The sequence below is a fragment of the Sycon ciliatum genome (genome assembly GCF_964019385.1).
Source record: "Sycon ciliatum chromosome 5 unlocalized genomic scaffold, ocSycCili1.1 SUPER_5_unloc_1, whole genome shotgun sequence".
Classification (NCBI taxonomy): domain Eukaryota; kingdom Metazoa; phylum Porifera; class Calcarea; order Leucosolenida; family Sycettidae; genus Sycon; species Sycon ciliatum.
In genome coordinates this window covers 818,339-831,824 of record NW_027044462.1, presented here as the reverse complement: position 1 = coordinate 831,824, position 13,486 = coordinate 818,339, and the positions used below count along the sequence as shown (strand labels likewise).

Below are 13,486 nucleotides of genomic sequence, written 5' to 3'. Positions count from 1 at the left end.
GCCTTCCTTCACATTGCTCACATGTGCCAGACCTGCAGTCTCTCTTCCAGTGGTCTTTTCTGAAACAGGCACCACAGATGTCCTTTGGTTTGATGAATTTCCATCCCATCTATTTGCCAAATGCTTTGAACTCCTTGCAAAACGCCAAGCCACGTTGACCCTGACACATTGGGCATAGCTGACTAGTCCTCATAGGCGGTACATGAAACGTACTCGCTCTTACCTCGTCCTGCTGTTGGTTTCGTGGTGATGCCACCAACATCGCTGCATCAGGTCGTGCCGTCAGCCATCCTGCATACATCTTCAAGTCTGCAGTTGTCCATTGTGCTGCAACATGCTCACCCCACCGAAGCTGGATATGCACAGGGAGGTTGTCCGTCAACTCACGGCGTGGCTGCGGGTTTGTTAGGTGCCCGTCACACTTAGGGCGCGTTCAGACTGGCGTAAAAAACAAGCGGAATGTGAAAGTTGTCAAAGTGAATCGCTCACGTGACGTTCCCGCCAGCGTAAACACGGAAAAGGTTTCCCACCACTCTGCAGGCCAGTGGAATGCAGATTCCGGCGGCACGCGGAGCGCTTTTGATATCCTTGCAGCACATGTTCCGTCTTTTCGTTTTATTTCAGCCTCTACTCTTGCAGTCTGACTGCATGCTTTTGAGTTTTGACTTCTAGACTGCCAACTTCTCCCATCATGCCTTTGTTCGACTCAGCAATGGAGAGGGAGTTCATGGAGCTGTACGTGGTGATTTTTGCGGGCCGCTCTGCAGGCAAAACGTTACTGCGAACGAGAAGCATACTCTGATCCCGGAGCGGATGAATGCCACCCAAGCACCAAACACTCCGGACATAGTATTCTTTCCGTCGACAAGCAAAAGCACAATGATCCAGTATCTCAACAGACTGAATTAGTTTATTTTGATATCCAACTCAAACTGAGTCAACTCAAATTTTTCAAATGTCGAAGCTTCACATGTATATGTACTGGCCATTCCAGCGGGATACACGTGCAGTGTGATTGCGATTCCCGGGATTACGCTGCAGCTTTCCGGCGGCTATTCACGCCAATCTGAACGCGCCCTAAAGCAGTTGCGGAGTGCGGAGTGACCACAGTATTGTTGGCTGCGATCTCGAAGTTAATGAGACTTTCCATGTCGTCGGGATTTATGGGGCGAAACTGCTTTTACTTCATGATCAGTACCCCAATCACCAATTCCGGACGACCAAAGCGTTGTTTTGAAGTTTTCAAGCGCAAATCCACGTTCTCCAGCATTCTATATGCGTCGAATGCGTTTCTCCCAGGACTGTCTGCTGAGCAGCGGAACACAAAAGCCAAACTGGATAAACGTTGCATCCGTTGCGTGGCCGATGAGCGCCTATGGGCCCGCACTCTTCCCCTGTACACCAGGCCGGGTGTCTGCCCAGTGCTAGAAACGAGGGTAATGCACGCTCCGACTCCTTACATTTCGAATCCATTCTGGAATCTTCAGTGAGCTGTTGACGTCCCGAATTGTATTGCAAGGCCCACCGACAGGCATGACCACTCGAGGTCAGTTGGGACGCAACCTTCCCCTACCCCTGGCCCACAGCGCTTCTGGCGCATGGCGACCGCTTCTAGCCAGCTGCCGACTCTGGATTAGCTTGCCCGACTGTATGAAGCACATAGTATCTGTCCGTGAATTGAAACGCCTGCTACGCGTATTTATTTCGGTTAAAGGTGATGGCTTTCGTAACCTGCTGATGAGGCTCGATAGAATCATTGTTCGATGACCCGATTTGTAAATTTGAAATCCCTTTTTCAGCTCGTCTTAACTCAATCTCCCCTCATTGCTTCGTCCATTTTCGTAGATTTATTTTTATTTCATTATTCTCTTTATTTCTAACTCTTCTTACTGGTTGTCATCGCTTTTATAATTTTGGGCTGAACTGCCCATTTGACATGCGATGTAAAATAAATAAACAACAAACAACTATGGTACAGCTAGCATCAGCCTTACGGCCTCCTTTGCTGGTCCCTTCAGGCATGTTATGCATCCTCGGCTTTGCGGTAGCCGCGCTCGGTGGTTGTGAAACGGAACACTGACATAAATGCGGGCCATTCGTCTGGACTGCCTGAGAACTTGGGCAAGTCAATGCAGGCCGCCAATTGCCTTGCCGCGAATCGACTAAGCTCACCACGTTCCGAACAATTGCCGATCCCCTGATTACTGCCTTGTATTGCACTGGCTATGGCTCCAGTAAATTCTGAAAGCAGGTGAGCCATATCAAGCGGCCGACAACCCCGCGTTTCGGTGTAACTAACACATAGCGGTTCGGTTTGTGTCGACGGCTGTTGTGATGTCCCTCCGAGGTGCTTCATCTCGGTGAGCTCTGGGGCGTCGCAACTGTTCTCCCCATCAACTGTTTGCACCGAGACTCCTTCCACTGCTACCTTTCTTTTCTCCTCTTGGGCATTTGCGAACATGGAGAGTAGACGTCTTATGCCTGCTTCAGCTGCTTCTGGTTCCTCTAGGGTGTGCTCTCTGGCCCGGACTGTTCGATCCAGCTGGCGAAGTAGTTCCTCGTTGTCACCATGCAACCTCTTTGAAACGATAGTGGGTTCAAGCCGAACGTCCTCTCTGGCCCGGATCACTGCTCCATGTGTCCCTGTCGCTTTGCCATCTCAGGGCTTGATGTCGCTACCCGTCTGCGTCCGTCTGCAGCGGCTCTATTTTAGCATGTAATGATCCGAGTTGCGTTTGGTAGGCCAGATCCTGTAGTTGGTACTCACGTCGCTCATCGGCAGAGCTGGGAGTCCTTGATCCACCCCTTTCAAGGCGTCCGCTTGCATATTCAATCGGCATATCGTAGTGGGTCGCCCCGGTAGCTTCGCCAGCGTCTCCTTTCGCAGCCTCCACAATAAACTGCTGTATGAGCGCCGGGGACGAAGACTGTTCCAGTCGATCGCGGGACTGCACCCCCTCTTCTTTCAGTTCTGCTAACGACAGATTTGCCTCAGCAACAGCTAATGACAGATGCAGCTCGGCAACAGCCTTCTGCGCCTGGAGTTTGGACCTTCGCCGCGCTAGGCTGCCACTGCCAGAGCTTCTCCTTCCTGTAGAAGCACTTCCCTCCGCAGGTGTGCTGATCATTTCAGCATCCATACTTTGCTTTGGACCCGCAGCAGGTGCTTTCCCTGCTATTTGGAAACACGCAATTGTAACTCCGGTCTTTAAGAACAAGGGAAGTAAGCTCGATGCATCGAATTACCGCCCGATTTCGTTATTGTCAACAATCTCCAAGCTGTGTGAACGTATTATATACAACCACTTATACACTTACCTGTCTCCTGTTCTACATCCGTCCCAGTCTGGGTTCCGAAAAGGCGACTCTACGTCCTGGCAGCTTCTCAGACTTGTTCTATCGATGTCTTCTGTTCGTGAGAACGGCCATTACAGCATGTTTCTTTGATCTCAGCAAGGCCTTCGACACAGTATGGACGCGCGGGCTCCTATACAAGCTGTCGCGCCATGGAATCCATGGTACTTGCTTCACGTGGCTCAGTACTTACCTGACGGGCAGACAGCAAAGGGTGCGTGTCGGCTCTGCTCTGTCTGCCAAAAGGCATGTACGGTCTGGAGTTCCTCAGGGATCAATCCTGGGGCCTCTCCTCTTTCTTATGTATGTAAACGATCTGGCAGAAATGGATCACACATCACTATATGCTGATGATACAGCACTACTTGTGACAGCACTCACTCTCCCCGAGGCTAGTGCCAAGTTACAGTCCAACATAGATTGCGTTATTCATTGGATGGAAAAATGGAAATTGCAGCCCAACTCTTCGAAAACTGCTGTAATGTGTATCCCCCCCCCCCCCCCCAGTTGTTCCTGTGACCTATCTTCATTAGAAACCAGTCCCTTTACCTTTCCAGGCACCACAACCCCGCTCTGCATCGTTGAAAAGCACAAGCATCTTCGCGTCATTATTGACCAACACTTAACCTGGAAATCCCAGATCGAAAATTTAGACAGCCGTGCTAGATCAGTAATGGGATTTCTCTCATCACACATCACCCACCTCCACACCGACTGTCGCCATGTTATCTACACATCTTACATTCTGCCTATTTTTGATTACTGCTGCATAATGTGGGCTGGCAGTTCTAAAACACTGATTGCTCGACTCGGAGTTATGCATAGGCGTCTTTTGAAAATATTATTTCGGCTTCCTCGCCTGACTCCAAGCACAGACTTATACCGCCTTGCTTCTGCTGTGCCGCTCTCGGTCCGCGTGCGTTTTTTGGCATGCCAGACAATTCATAAAATTAAGCTGGGCATTGCTCCTCTTCATGCTCTCTCCTGCCTAAGCTGGTTTCTCAATCTCAAGACATGCGCACCAGAAACTCTCTTCACTTCCCTGTTGCGCGGTCTGCCTCTATGCAAACATCTCCTCTCTTCCTTGCTTACCGCCATTGGTCTCTCCTCCCACAACATCTAAAATCCTGCCAATGCTACAATACATTCACACAGCTACTGCAGAATGCAACATACTAGTTGATATCCAGCCCTGCCCTAGCTTCTCTTACTTTTCAGTTCCCCTTTCATTCTTTTTTTTCCTCCCCTCTAGCTCTATTACCGCCATGGCTTGCTATCGCCCACATCAACATTTCATTGGCTAGTGCCACGTGATTGTGAATAAATAAAAATAATGAAAAAGGTGCGCTGGACTTTCCAGCATCCATACTCTGCGGTAGAGACGTCTGCTGGCGATCCTTGGGCAGCCGAGTGCTTGAGCGTGTGCTCATCCCAACACTTCTGATTTCCATTGTATCAGAAGCAATACGATCAGCCATCCTAGATACGGCTCGAAGGTCCACTTGTTCTGAATTCCTTCTCAATTTAGGGATACCAACAGCCTGGACGAAGAGATGCCGTGCAGATCGGGACAGGGAGCGTAGACAGTGGTGCAACCCATTTGGTCAGTTCTCACAGGAAGCATTGTGTTCGAAATGCTGAAATTTTCGCGATTTACAGTTACGAGCAACGTTGCAAAACGCCGTGTCCTATGAGCGTGGGTGTGACCAGTTTACAGCTAGCCATAGTATCCCACCCGAAACTTGACTGAAATATAGCTCCTCGAACGACAGCACACCGAATGCTTATTTCATAGAATTACAAACCAATGCAGAGTGTCATTATCAGGTAGAGTACTCCACTGCCAGGAGAATGTGCGATGTCCTTGTCTGGCCGAGCTTTGAACGCAGCCAGAAGAGGGTATCATGTATGAAAATATGTTGCAACTCCGAGTATCGCGTTATGTAAGGTCTAGCGGTCCGAGATTGGTAGCCTAAACATAAGGAGGAGCGAGGCAGGGAGCATTAGCAATAGCACAGGCTTTAAGTCCATAGAACAGTGGACTGCGAGCCATTCAGTAGTGGTGCAATGGTGGTACACATGCATGAGATGCAATACGCCTCTGAAACGACTCTGCCTTGAAATGTTTTCCTTGGTCACATTCAGTGCTGGAGTAGTGCGTTCTACTCAGTGAAGCAAAGACACCTCTACCACACAGTAGGAGTTTACCAACTAGGTTTGCTTCGGATCATAATCTCTTTCCATCCAGTCGAAATGCGATAATTATGCTGTTGGCTGCATTGAAGAAAAACACAATTTCAATGTATATGCAAGTGCTCCTACCTGTTTCATTTGCAGCGCTGGAGTGGGTACCTGCAAGGACGCTCTTTGCGGCCGCACCACGAAACGAGGCGACCAACAGCAACGCAAACCATGTAGATAGCTGAGTAGTTGACGGCACTTTCATTTTCTGTGGATCAGCATTCAGCTCAGCAAATGCTTTTAAAATGTAGCTAATCAGCTCAAGAATTGGAGGGTTTACAGGCGAATATAGTTTTGTTCACAACGAGGACACTATCGATCTCACGCAGATTCTGGGGAGGGAAATGATCTTGTACCCTCTCTTGCAGAAAACCCATCATAATGTAGAATTTGGTGTTCAGATTCTGTTGGGCCTGGTTCTCAGCAACGCATGCCTGACATGCATTGCACATGGATGCTCAATATTTCATGTCATGGAGAGCATTGTCAGCATTAGCATCATGAACCATCTGGCGGAGCTGCTCTTCTTCGCTTTCCGCCATACGAGTCGTAGTCTTGTGGTAGTAGACCTGCTGAATCTTCTGAATGGCTGTGCACTATCATCAATAGCGGAGCAGTACTGATGGTAGCAGTAGACTCTGCCAGAGCTTTGGAAAATGTGTCACACTGTATCCTTTTATCACGTTACAAAGTGGAAAGCATTGTCAACATTAACATCATGAACCATCTGGCGGTGCTGCTGGTCTTCCTCGGTTTCCGCCATACTAGTAGTCTTGTGATAGTAGTCCTGCTGGTAACACTGAATGGCTGCACACTATCAGCAATAGCGGAGCAGTACAGTTAGTAGCATTAGACCCTTCCAGAGCTTTTGAAAATGTGTCGCACTGTTGCGTAGCATACAAAGTCAATGGCTACCTCATCAATGACCCTTGCATCCATGTCTAACTGTCCATAGCTCTGCAAGCGTCAGCTGTAGTCAGTTGTTTCCAACCCAGAGGCACAACACGAGCCTACCCTGTGCTAGCAAGTGTGACCATGCGTAACATTCTGGGCCATACTCTCTTGTTGGTACAGGAGGAAGCTTATGCTTTGCCAGAAGGAGTAATCATTTGTAACCCTGCTGGTCATACCCCTTCACATGCCTCCATCATGCGACGATGCTGCTTTTTCTGCGATCAACTGCAGACCAGTGGTGCGAACCTCGCTGTGGGGAGCAACTTGACGGTTAAATGTATTGATTATCTTTCTCACCAGAACCTGCTATCACATCTCACTCATATACTCCCCTCCCCCAACCCCGGAAGGATTGACGGCTCTTTAATTGATGAGATCATTGCTACAACGCTTTTCAAAGTCTCCATTGCAGCCAACTTCATGACCTCTAACACCCAGAGTATGTCCTCTTCGAGATTGCACCGTGAATCGGCTTTCTCAGGCACCCCCTCCTCCAACACCCGATGACCCGACACCAACAGGCTTCTAACTAATTACAAAAGCGTCTGTCCATATTTTGATGAAATACTGGTACATGCTGATCGGTTGAAGCTCCCAGTCAGCCGTCTCGCCTCAGAGATCTGCAAAGGTGAATGGTTGCCCTTATCAGCCTCAGTGTCATCATCAACTAGCCTGGAACAGTGGTCCCTGCTTTCTATAGCTCATGTGTGGTCGCTTTGTCCCATCTGTGTTGTTTAATTATTTTATTCATATTTCTATAGGGCAGTCTCCACAGACTGATGGTCTTTCACACCAACGTTCAACACCGGTGACAGGAACAAGCAAAAACAACGCATGAGCAAGTGACCGCTTATTCCACCATGTTCGATTGGGAATAAGTGTAATAGGTAGCCGAGTGGTAGGCGCGGTGAAATCAACAAGAGTTACTTTTATTCTACTTTCAGGTACACACCTGAGATATAATCGTTCGTGAAAGAAGAAGCGGCAAAATAAATAACTTTCTCTCCGGTGCTCACCTAGAGGCTGAATCCTTATTCTTCGAGTTAGCTTTCATTGCTATCCAATCTAATCTAATCTTCTCTTCATCAAAACAGAAATGCGCAGCCGCTTTTATGCAGCAGACGACGTACGCTTACATACGGAGATACACTAAATATACATCAGGCAAAGCTCCGTATTAGTTCCGTACTGCTTCCGTATTGGTCGGGCAGGGATACTACACCCTCCCTTCCTACAGATAATCACGCCCTCGTGATTTTCCAAAAAATTAGTGAAGAGTTACGAACACAGCGTCAACCGGAAGATGGCAAATTATATCGGAAATGATAACGTTTAGAGTAGACAGAAGAAATGAACTGATAACAAATCATAAAGTAGAAGCACACCAGGTTCATACGATCTCACGGGGTCAAAAAGGGGAAAGAACTGTCCTCCAAATAGGACCTGAAAATCCACAGCACTCTTGCTGCACAACGCTGGCACAACCCGCCAGGAACATCGCAGTTCAAAAACCGAACTGAATACACTATAACTATAAGGGGCGTTGTCACACACATTGTCCCACGTTAGCTGGGTAAGCCGTGGCTCACCATGATCAGACGCCTACCAAACTAAACTGGATTCACACACTCGCATAAAGGAAGACTGAAGAGAACAGGGAGACTGAAGGAAGACAGGAAAGAAAATGCCATACCTGGAATTAGCGTTAGTAACCACGGCGGCGGCTGGAGCTACGGCGGAGAGCAAGCCAGGTGTTATCTTCATCTTGGTTGAGCCGGTCACTCAGAGCGGCTAGCTCGGCGTCAGACAAATGACCTCCCTCCTCGTCTTGAATCGTGGTCTTCACATTGTCGATAGCATCGCTTTGCGCGACGTAAAGAGTGATGGTCTAGCCAGGAAGAGTGTTGACGAAAATCTGCATCCCACCACGGAGACGAAGTACCAAGTGAATAGTGGACTCCTGCTGAACGTTGTAGTCACTCAGGGTTCGGCCGTCTGCCAACGGCGTGCCGGCGAAAATCAAACGCTGCTGGTCTTGGGGAATACCCTCCTTGTCTTGGTCAGCAGCCTGCATGTCGTCCTCCTCATCAGCTTCGCCATCACCACCGGTAGTATACGTGTAGGTAGCGGGTCGCTTGGAATCGCCATTGGAGTCTCCAGTGGACGCCATGCGGAGGGAAGGGTGATCCACGCTAGCACCCTGACTGAGCTGCAGGCTAATAAGCAGTGCCAGGCCGAGGAAGGCAAGAAACATGATTCTCATCTTGATTCGTCGCACGGAGCTGTAGCGGGTTGAGCCATCGGAGTCTGGGGTCGAATCACGTTGTTTTATTTAAAACTACACCGCTGCCACCAATGTAATAGGTAGCCGAGTGGTAGGCGCGGTGAAATCAACAAGAGTTACTTTTATTCTACTTTCAGGTACACACCTGAGATATAATCGTTCGTGAAAGAAGAAGCGGCAAAATAAATAACTTTCTCTCCGGTGCTCACCTAGAGGCTGAATCCTTATTCTTCGAGTTAGCTTTCATTGCTATCCAATCTAATCTAATCTTCTCTTCATCAAAACAGAAATGCGCAGCCGCTTTTATGCAGCAGACGACGTACGCTTACATACGGAGATACACTAAATATACATCAGGCAAAGCTCCGTATTAGTTCCGTACTGCTTCCGTATTGGTCGGGCAGGGATACTACATAAGCATCGCAGCCTCCTCGGGCTACCACCAGTCGACTGACCGTCCAAAAGACTATTAATAGCATATGGGCCAATCGATGTCTTGTGTGCTTTTATAAGAACGAACATTTAATGGCGCTCTCAGTGATATTCTTCTTACGAATCTCCATCTAGTAGGGCGCAGTCACTCAGTGTGTTTGGAAGTGGCGAGTTTGATTGGGAATGAAGGAGGAATGGAGTGCCTTAGACTCTTAGCTTCCTCGGATCAAGACTATTCAACGCAGCGCACCAGCAAACACTTAGTGCATGTCTGTACTGATAGTATGTGAAACAAAGCATTGATGTTTTGTGTGGCATCACAATTCAGAATCAAATGGGGATTTGAACTCTCCAGCAAAAACGCTCTCGAGGTGGAGGCTGTACTAGTATTTGACGCCGGCTTGCGCAAAGTATGCTAAAATTCAACTCAGTAGTGTGATCCATTAATTTTGGTCAAATACCATCTAGTGACAGCCAATGCCCTGCGTCCAGTGACAGCCAATGCCCTGCGTCTAATGACAGCCAAAGCTCTGCGTCTAGTGATGTCCAGCAGGACAGTGGCCAGCACCAGCCCAAGCTTCAAGATACGTCAACAGGGTATTCTAGGACGAATTTCCAACCGGTTACGGTCCAATGAAGAGTTGGGGGTCCAGGGTTCCCCCCAGAATTTTTTTTCAAAATACAACCCAAATATGGCACTCGACAGCAATTTAACAGATTTCTTGGTGCTGGAGTGCGTTTGACCATTCACAGCTCCATTCACCCACAGAAAAGTACGGGCGGTTGGAACTGATTTGTAACTTTTCAACCGGTCGCCAACAATTTCAACCGGTCGAAAACCGGTTGGGGCGGTTCTAGAAAATTCTAGAAAATTCCCTAATTATTTATTAATTATTATTACTCTTCAGGAATCACCGTTGTACTAAAGAACAAAATGAGAACAAAGGAAGTAATATAGCAATCAAGGTAGGGTGCCATTGCTATAATTATTATTTCCTTTGTTCTCATTTGGTTCTTTAGTACAACGGTGATTCCTGAAGAGTGTTGTACGAAAACTTGTTCGAATCATCTTTTTTTCCATTGCCCTTTTTCTAATTATTATTAATTATTATTAATTTAATTTACTGTCTGTGGTAGTTGACTCAACTACGTCTGCTCCAGCCAAAGCCACGCCACCTCGCCCTGGAAAGCGTCATGCAGAAGATTCCCCTGGATCCATGTCGGGAATACCATGCAAAATGCAACCTTCATCTAGCTCTCAATGAGTAAGCTAAATCCAGTTGCGCGGGAGTTCTACCCTCAGACTGCTACCGTATCTATTATTAACGGACTGCCACAATCTCATTCAACACATACCACCATTGGATTCCTTAACATCTGCAGCCACGCTGTCCGCTCTGATTAGGGAAAGGACATGGGATTTTGTTGGGATTGCGGAGAGATGGCTGGACGCGTCTATAGCTGATGGAGAACTGAACTTTGAAGGATACAGTTTGGTGAGGAATGACCGAAAGGGGAGAAAAGGAGGTGGCGTCTGTATATTTTACCGGTGCTACTTGCCCATCAAACCACGGCCGGATCTCAACCAAGGGAACACGGAGGTAGTGTGGGTTGAGCTAAATGGAAGGGCAGGCAATCACTTAATTAATTGGCTGCATATACCACCCACCAGATGCGCCAGTCTCCTATTCGTCCACCCTTGAGGCATCGCTGCATCAAGCTGCTATGGTTACCTCAGCCGTCACATTGATCGGTGACTTCAATGTCAATAGAGAGGTTCCGCACTACGTAAAGTTGAGCAACTTTACGTTAGCCGGCGGGAAAAACCCGTGAATTCGCGAGTTTTCACCCCACTTACGGAAAGTTGTCTACGGAGAGTACGTAGATAGGGCTCTGATAACGTAGCTGGTCCGTTAGTGGATTGGGGTACAAATTTGTGACTCTCTCCCCATGTCGATCTGGTCGTACACTGCCACATTCGGAGTTGCCAAGGGCAGCTACGTGATTTGAAAACTCCGTATGGCGGAACACAGATGCGCATGCAGTTTACGTAAGACTTTCCGTAGATCGACTACGTTTTTTACTAACGTAATTACGTTATGCGGAACCTCTCTAATATCTCGCATTACCAGCCACAGCATGCCCAGCCCCTTCTGGATCTATGTGGTGTATATGGCCTCACTAATATCGTCCACTCCGTTACGCGAGTCTCACTTCGGTGTCCAGCTGGCACTACTATTGACCTGATACTGACAACAGAGGATAATGATTTGTATGATTGCCAAGTCCTGCCACTTACATTCAGTGACCACTTTGGAGTTGAAGTCATCTTCAATGCAAGACATGCCCGGCCAGACATCCCAAAGCAGCGTGTGCGTCGCCGTTTAGATAACATTGACTTGGTTGCCTTCCGACTTGACCTAGCTGCTGCTTAACTTCATGTGTAACCACCAGACTCTGATGTGCAAGCCCTGTGGGACCACTGGCATCAACGATTCCTTTCTGTCCTCGACAGACATGCGCCATTGCAGCAATGCAAGATTAAGACAGGCAAGCTCCATCCTCCATGGTCTGACAGAGAGCTATACAAGATAAACCAGCTGAAGCGTCGCCTGCATCGAAAGTGGCTTGCTGACAAAGCCAATTCTGAAGCTCACTGGGATCCCAGCTTAGCACATGGGCAGCCTGCTCCCGTGGAGTACCACAGGGGTCTGTATTAGGTCTACTGCTGTTCAGCCTTTACACCCGGGACAAACAATCTGTTGCCCAGCTAGCTGAGTCCATCCAGTTCGCAGATGACATCGCACTGACCTGCAGTCGCCCAACACAACAGGAACTGACCGCCACTCTCTCCAGAGCAGTGACATGCATTGCTGACTGGCTGACGCAGCGAGGCTTGATTCTTAAATTAATGCATCAAAAAGTCAGGCATTGGTAGTACCGGCTGGGAAGCTGGAAGCGCAACCTGAACCGGACGTATGGTGTCATGCGACTAAGCTGCCATCTGTCTCTTCTGCTCGCTACCTCGGAGTTCACATTGACAGCGCCATGCCTTGGAACACCCAGATGGATAGGTGCATTGCCCGCCTCAACAAGAAAGTTGGTGTTCTGTGGCGGATGCGCCGCTGCCTCAGCATGCAAAGCCGCATCCAATACTTCAAGTCCGTGATCATGCCTGATTTCTCATATGGCTCCAATGCCTTCTCAGCATCGCTGGCGGGAAAGCACCTGGACCGTCTCCAGGTTCTGCAGAATCGTGCGGCTCGAGCTGTGTACGGATGGATGTTCGCCGGGCACCTCTGTCAGAAACCTGCTAGTCAAACTCGGCGCCTACTGTGTCCGGGAGATCTTCATCCAGAAGCTCATTTTCCTGGTTTGGCGCTGCCGCTACTCCCGTGCTAGCTCCACACTGCAAGTGCTGTTGCTACCAACCAGTGGCGCTCCTACTCGGCTGCAATTATCTATGGGTCTAAGACCACCGCCAACCCGCACTGAGCTGGGTAAAAGTTGTCTCGTGTTCCAAGGAGCTAGGCTCTGGAATGCGTTGCCCAGCGAGGTACGGGCTATACCGCACCCGGCCCAATTTCGCACTGCTGCTGTTCCACACAGCATGAACCTTTGAGGTCAGACTGATCACTATCGCCATATTTTTCTTATATGCCTGTCTATTGGGCTGCCTGCCGTCTCTCTACCTGTTTCTCTGACAACCTGCTTGTTAATTCGTGCGGTTATTTTCAAACGTAAAGCCCCGTTGTAGAGGTCTCAGCCCTCATTTGTTAGTCTCTCTGTCTCTCTCTCTCTCCCTCTCTCTCTCTCTGTCCCTCTCTCTCTCTCTCTCTCTCTCTCTCTTTCTCTCTCTCTCTGTCTCTCTCTCTGTTTTTGGTGGACAAAAACATCTCCGGCGTTGATTGCTTTCTTGCTTCGACTTCTGCCGTGCCTTTGTTCTCGTACTACAGTTATGTACAAGTGTTTTGCAAACCCTCCTTTAATATAGTCTGTCTCATTTTGCCCTGAGATGTTTTGATGCATAGTGATTATGACGCTCATCATTCGCTCCCTTGTCACTGGACAGTTCTGTCCGTTTGGTTTTAGCGAATTCAAATAAAGAAAACAACAACAACTTGGGCGCCGGTGTGCCATAGCAATGATATGATGTAATTTCAGAAGCAAGATTTGCTGTCCGCTAGATACTGTAACAGAGAATAGATACGGATTAGTCTT

At 48.5% G+C, this 13,486-nt stretch overlaps 1 protein-coding gene across 2 annotated transcripts in view; it reads right to left on the bottom strand.

Moving 5' to 3' along the window:
* Positions 1–13,486, bottom strand: part of LOC135830333 (angiopoietin-related protein 7-like) — a 175,954-nt gene that overhangs the window by 32,683 nt on the left and 129,785 nt on the right. The window contains exon 1 of one of the 2 annotated variants that reach the window (XM_065342601.1): positions 5,677–5,989. The exons of the other annotated variant lie outside the window; for it this stretch is intronic. Coding sequence (XP_065198673.1) covers positions 5,677–5,800 — 124 coding nt within the window. The 5' untranslated portion in view covers positions 5,801–5,989. Of the gene's footprint in view, positions 1–5,676; positions 5,990–13,486 lie in introns of those variants that run through there. 2 annotated transcript variants of the gene reach the window in all.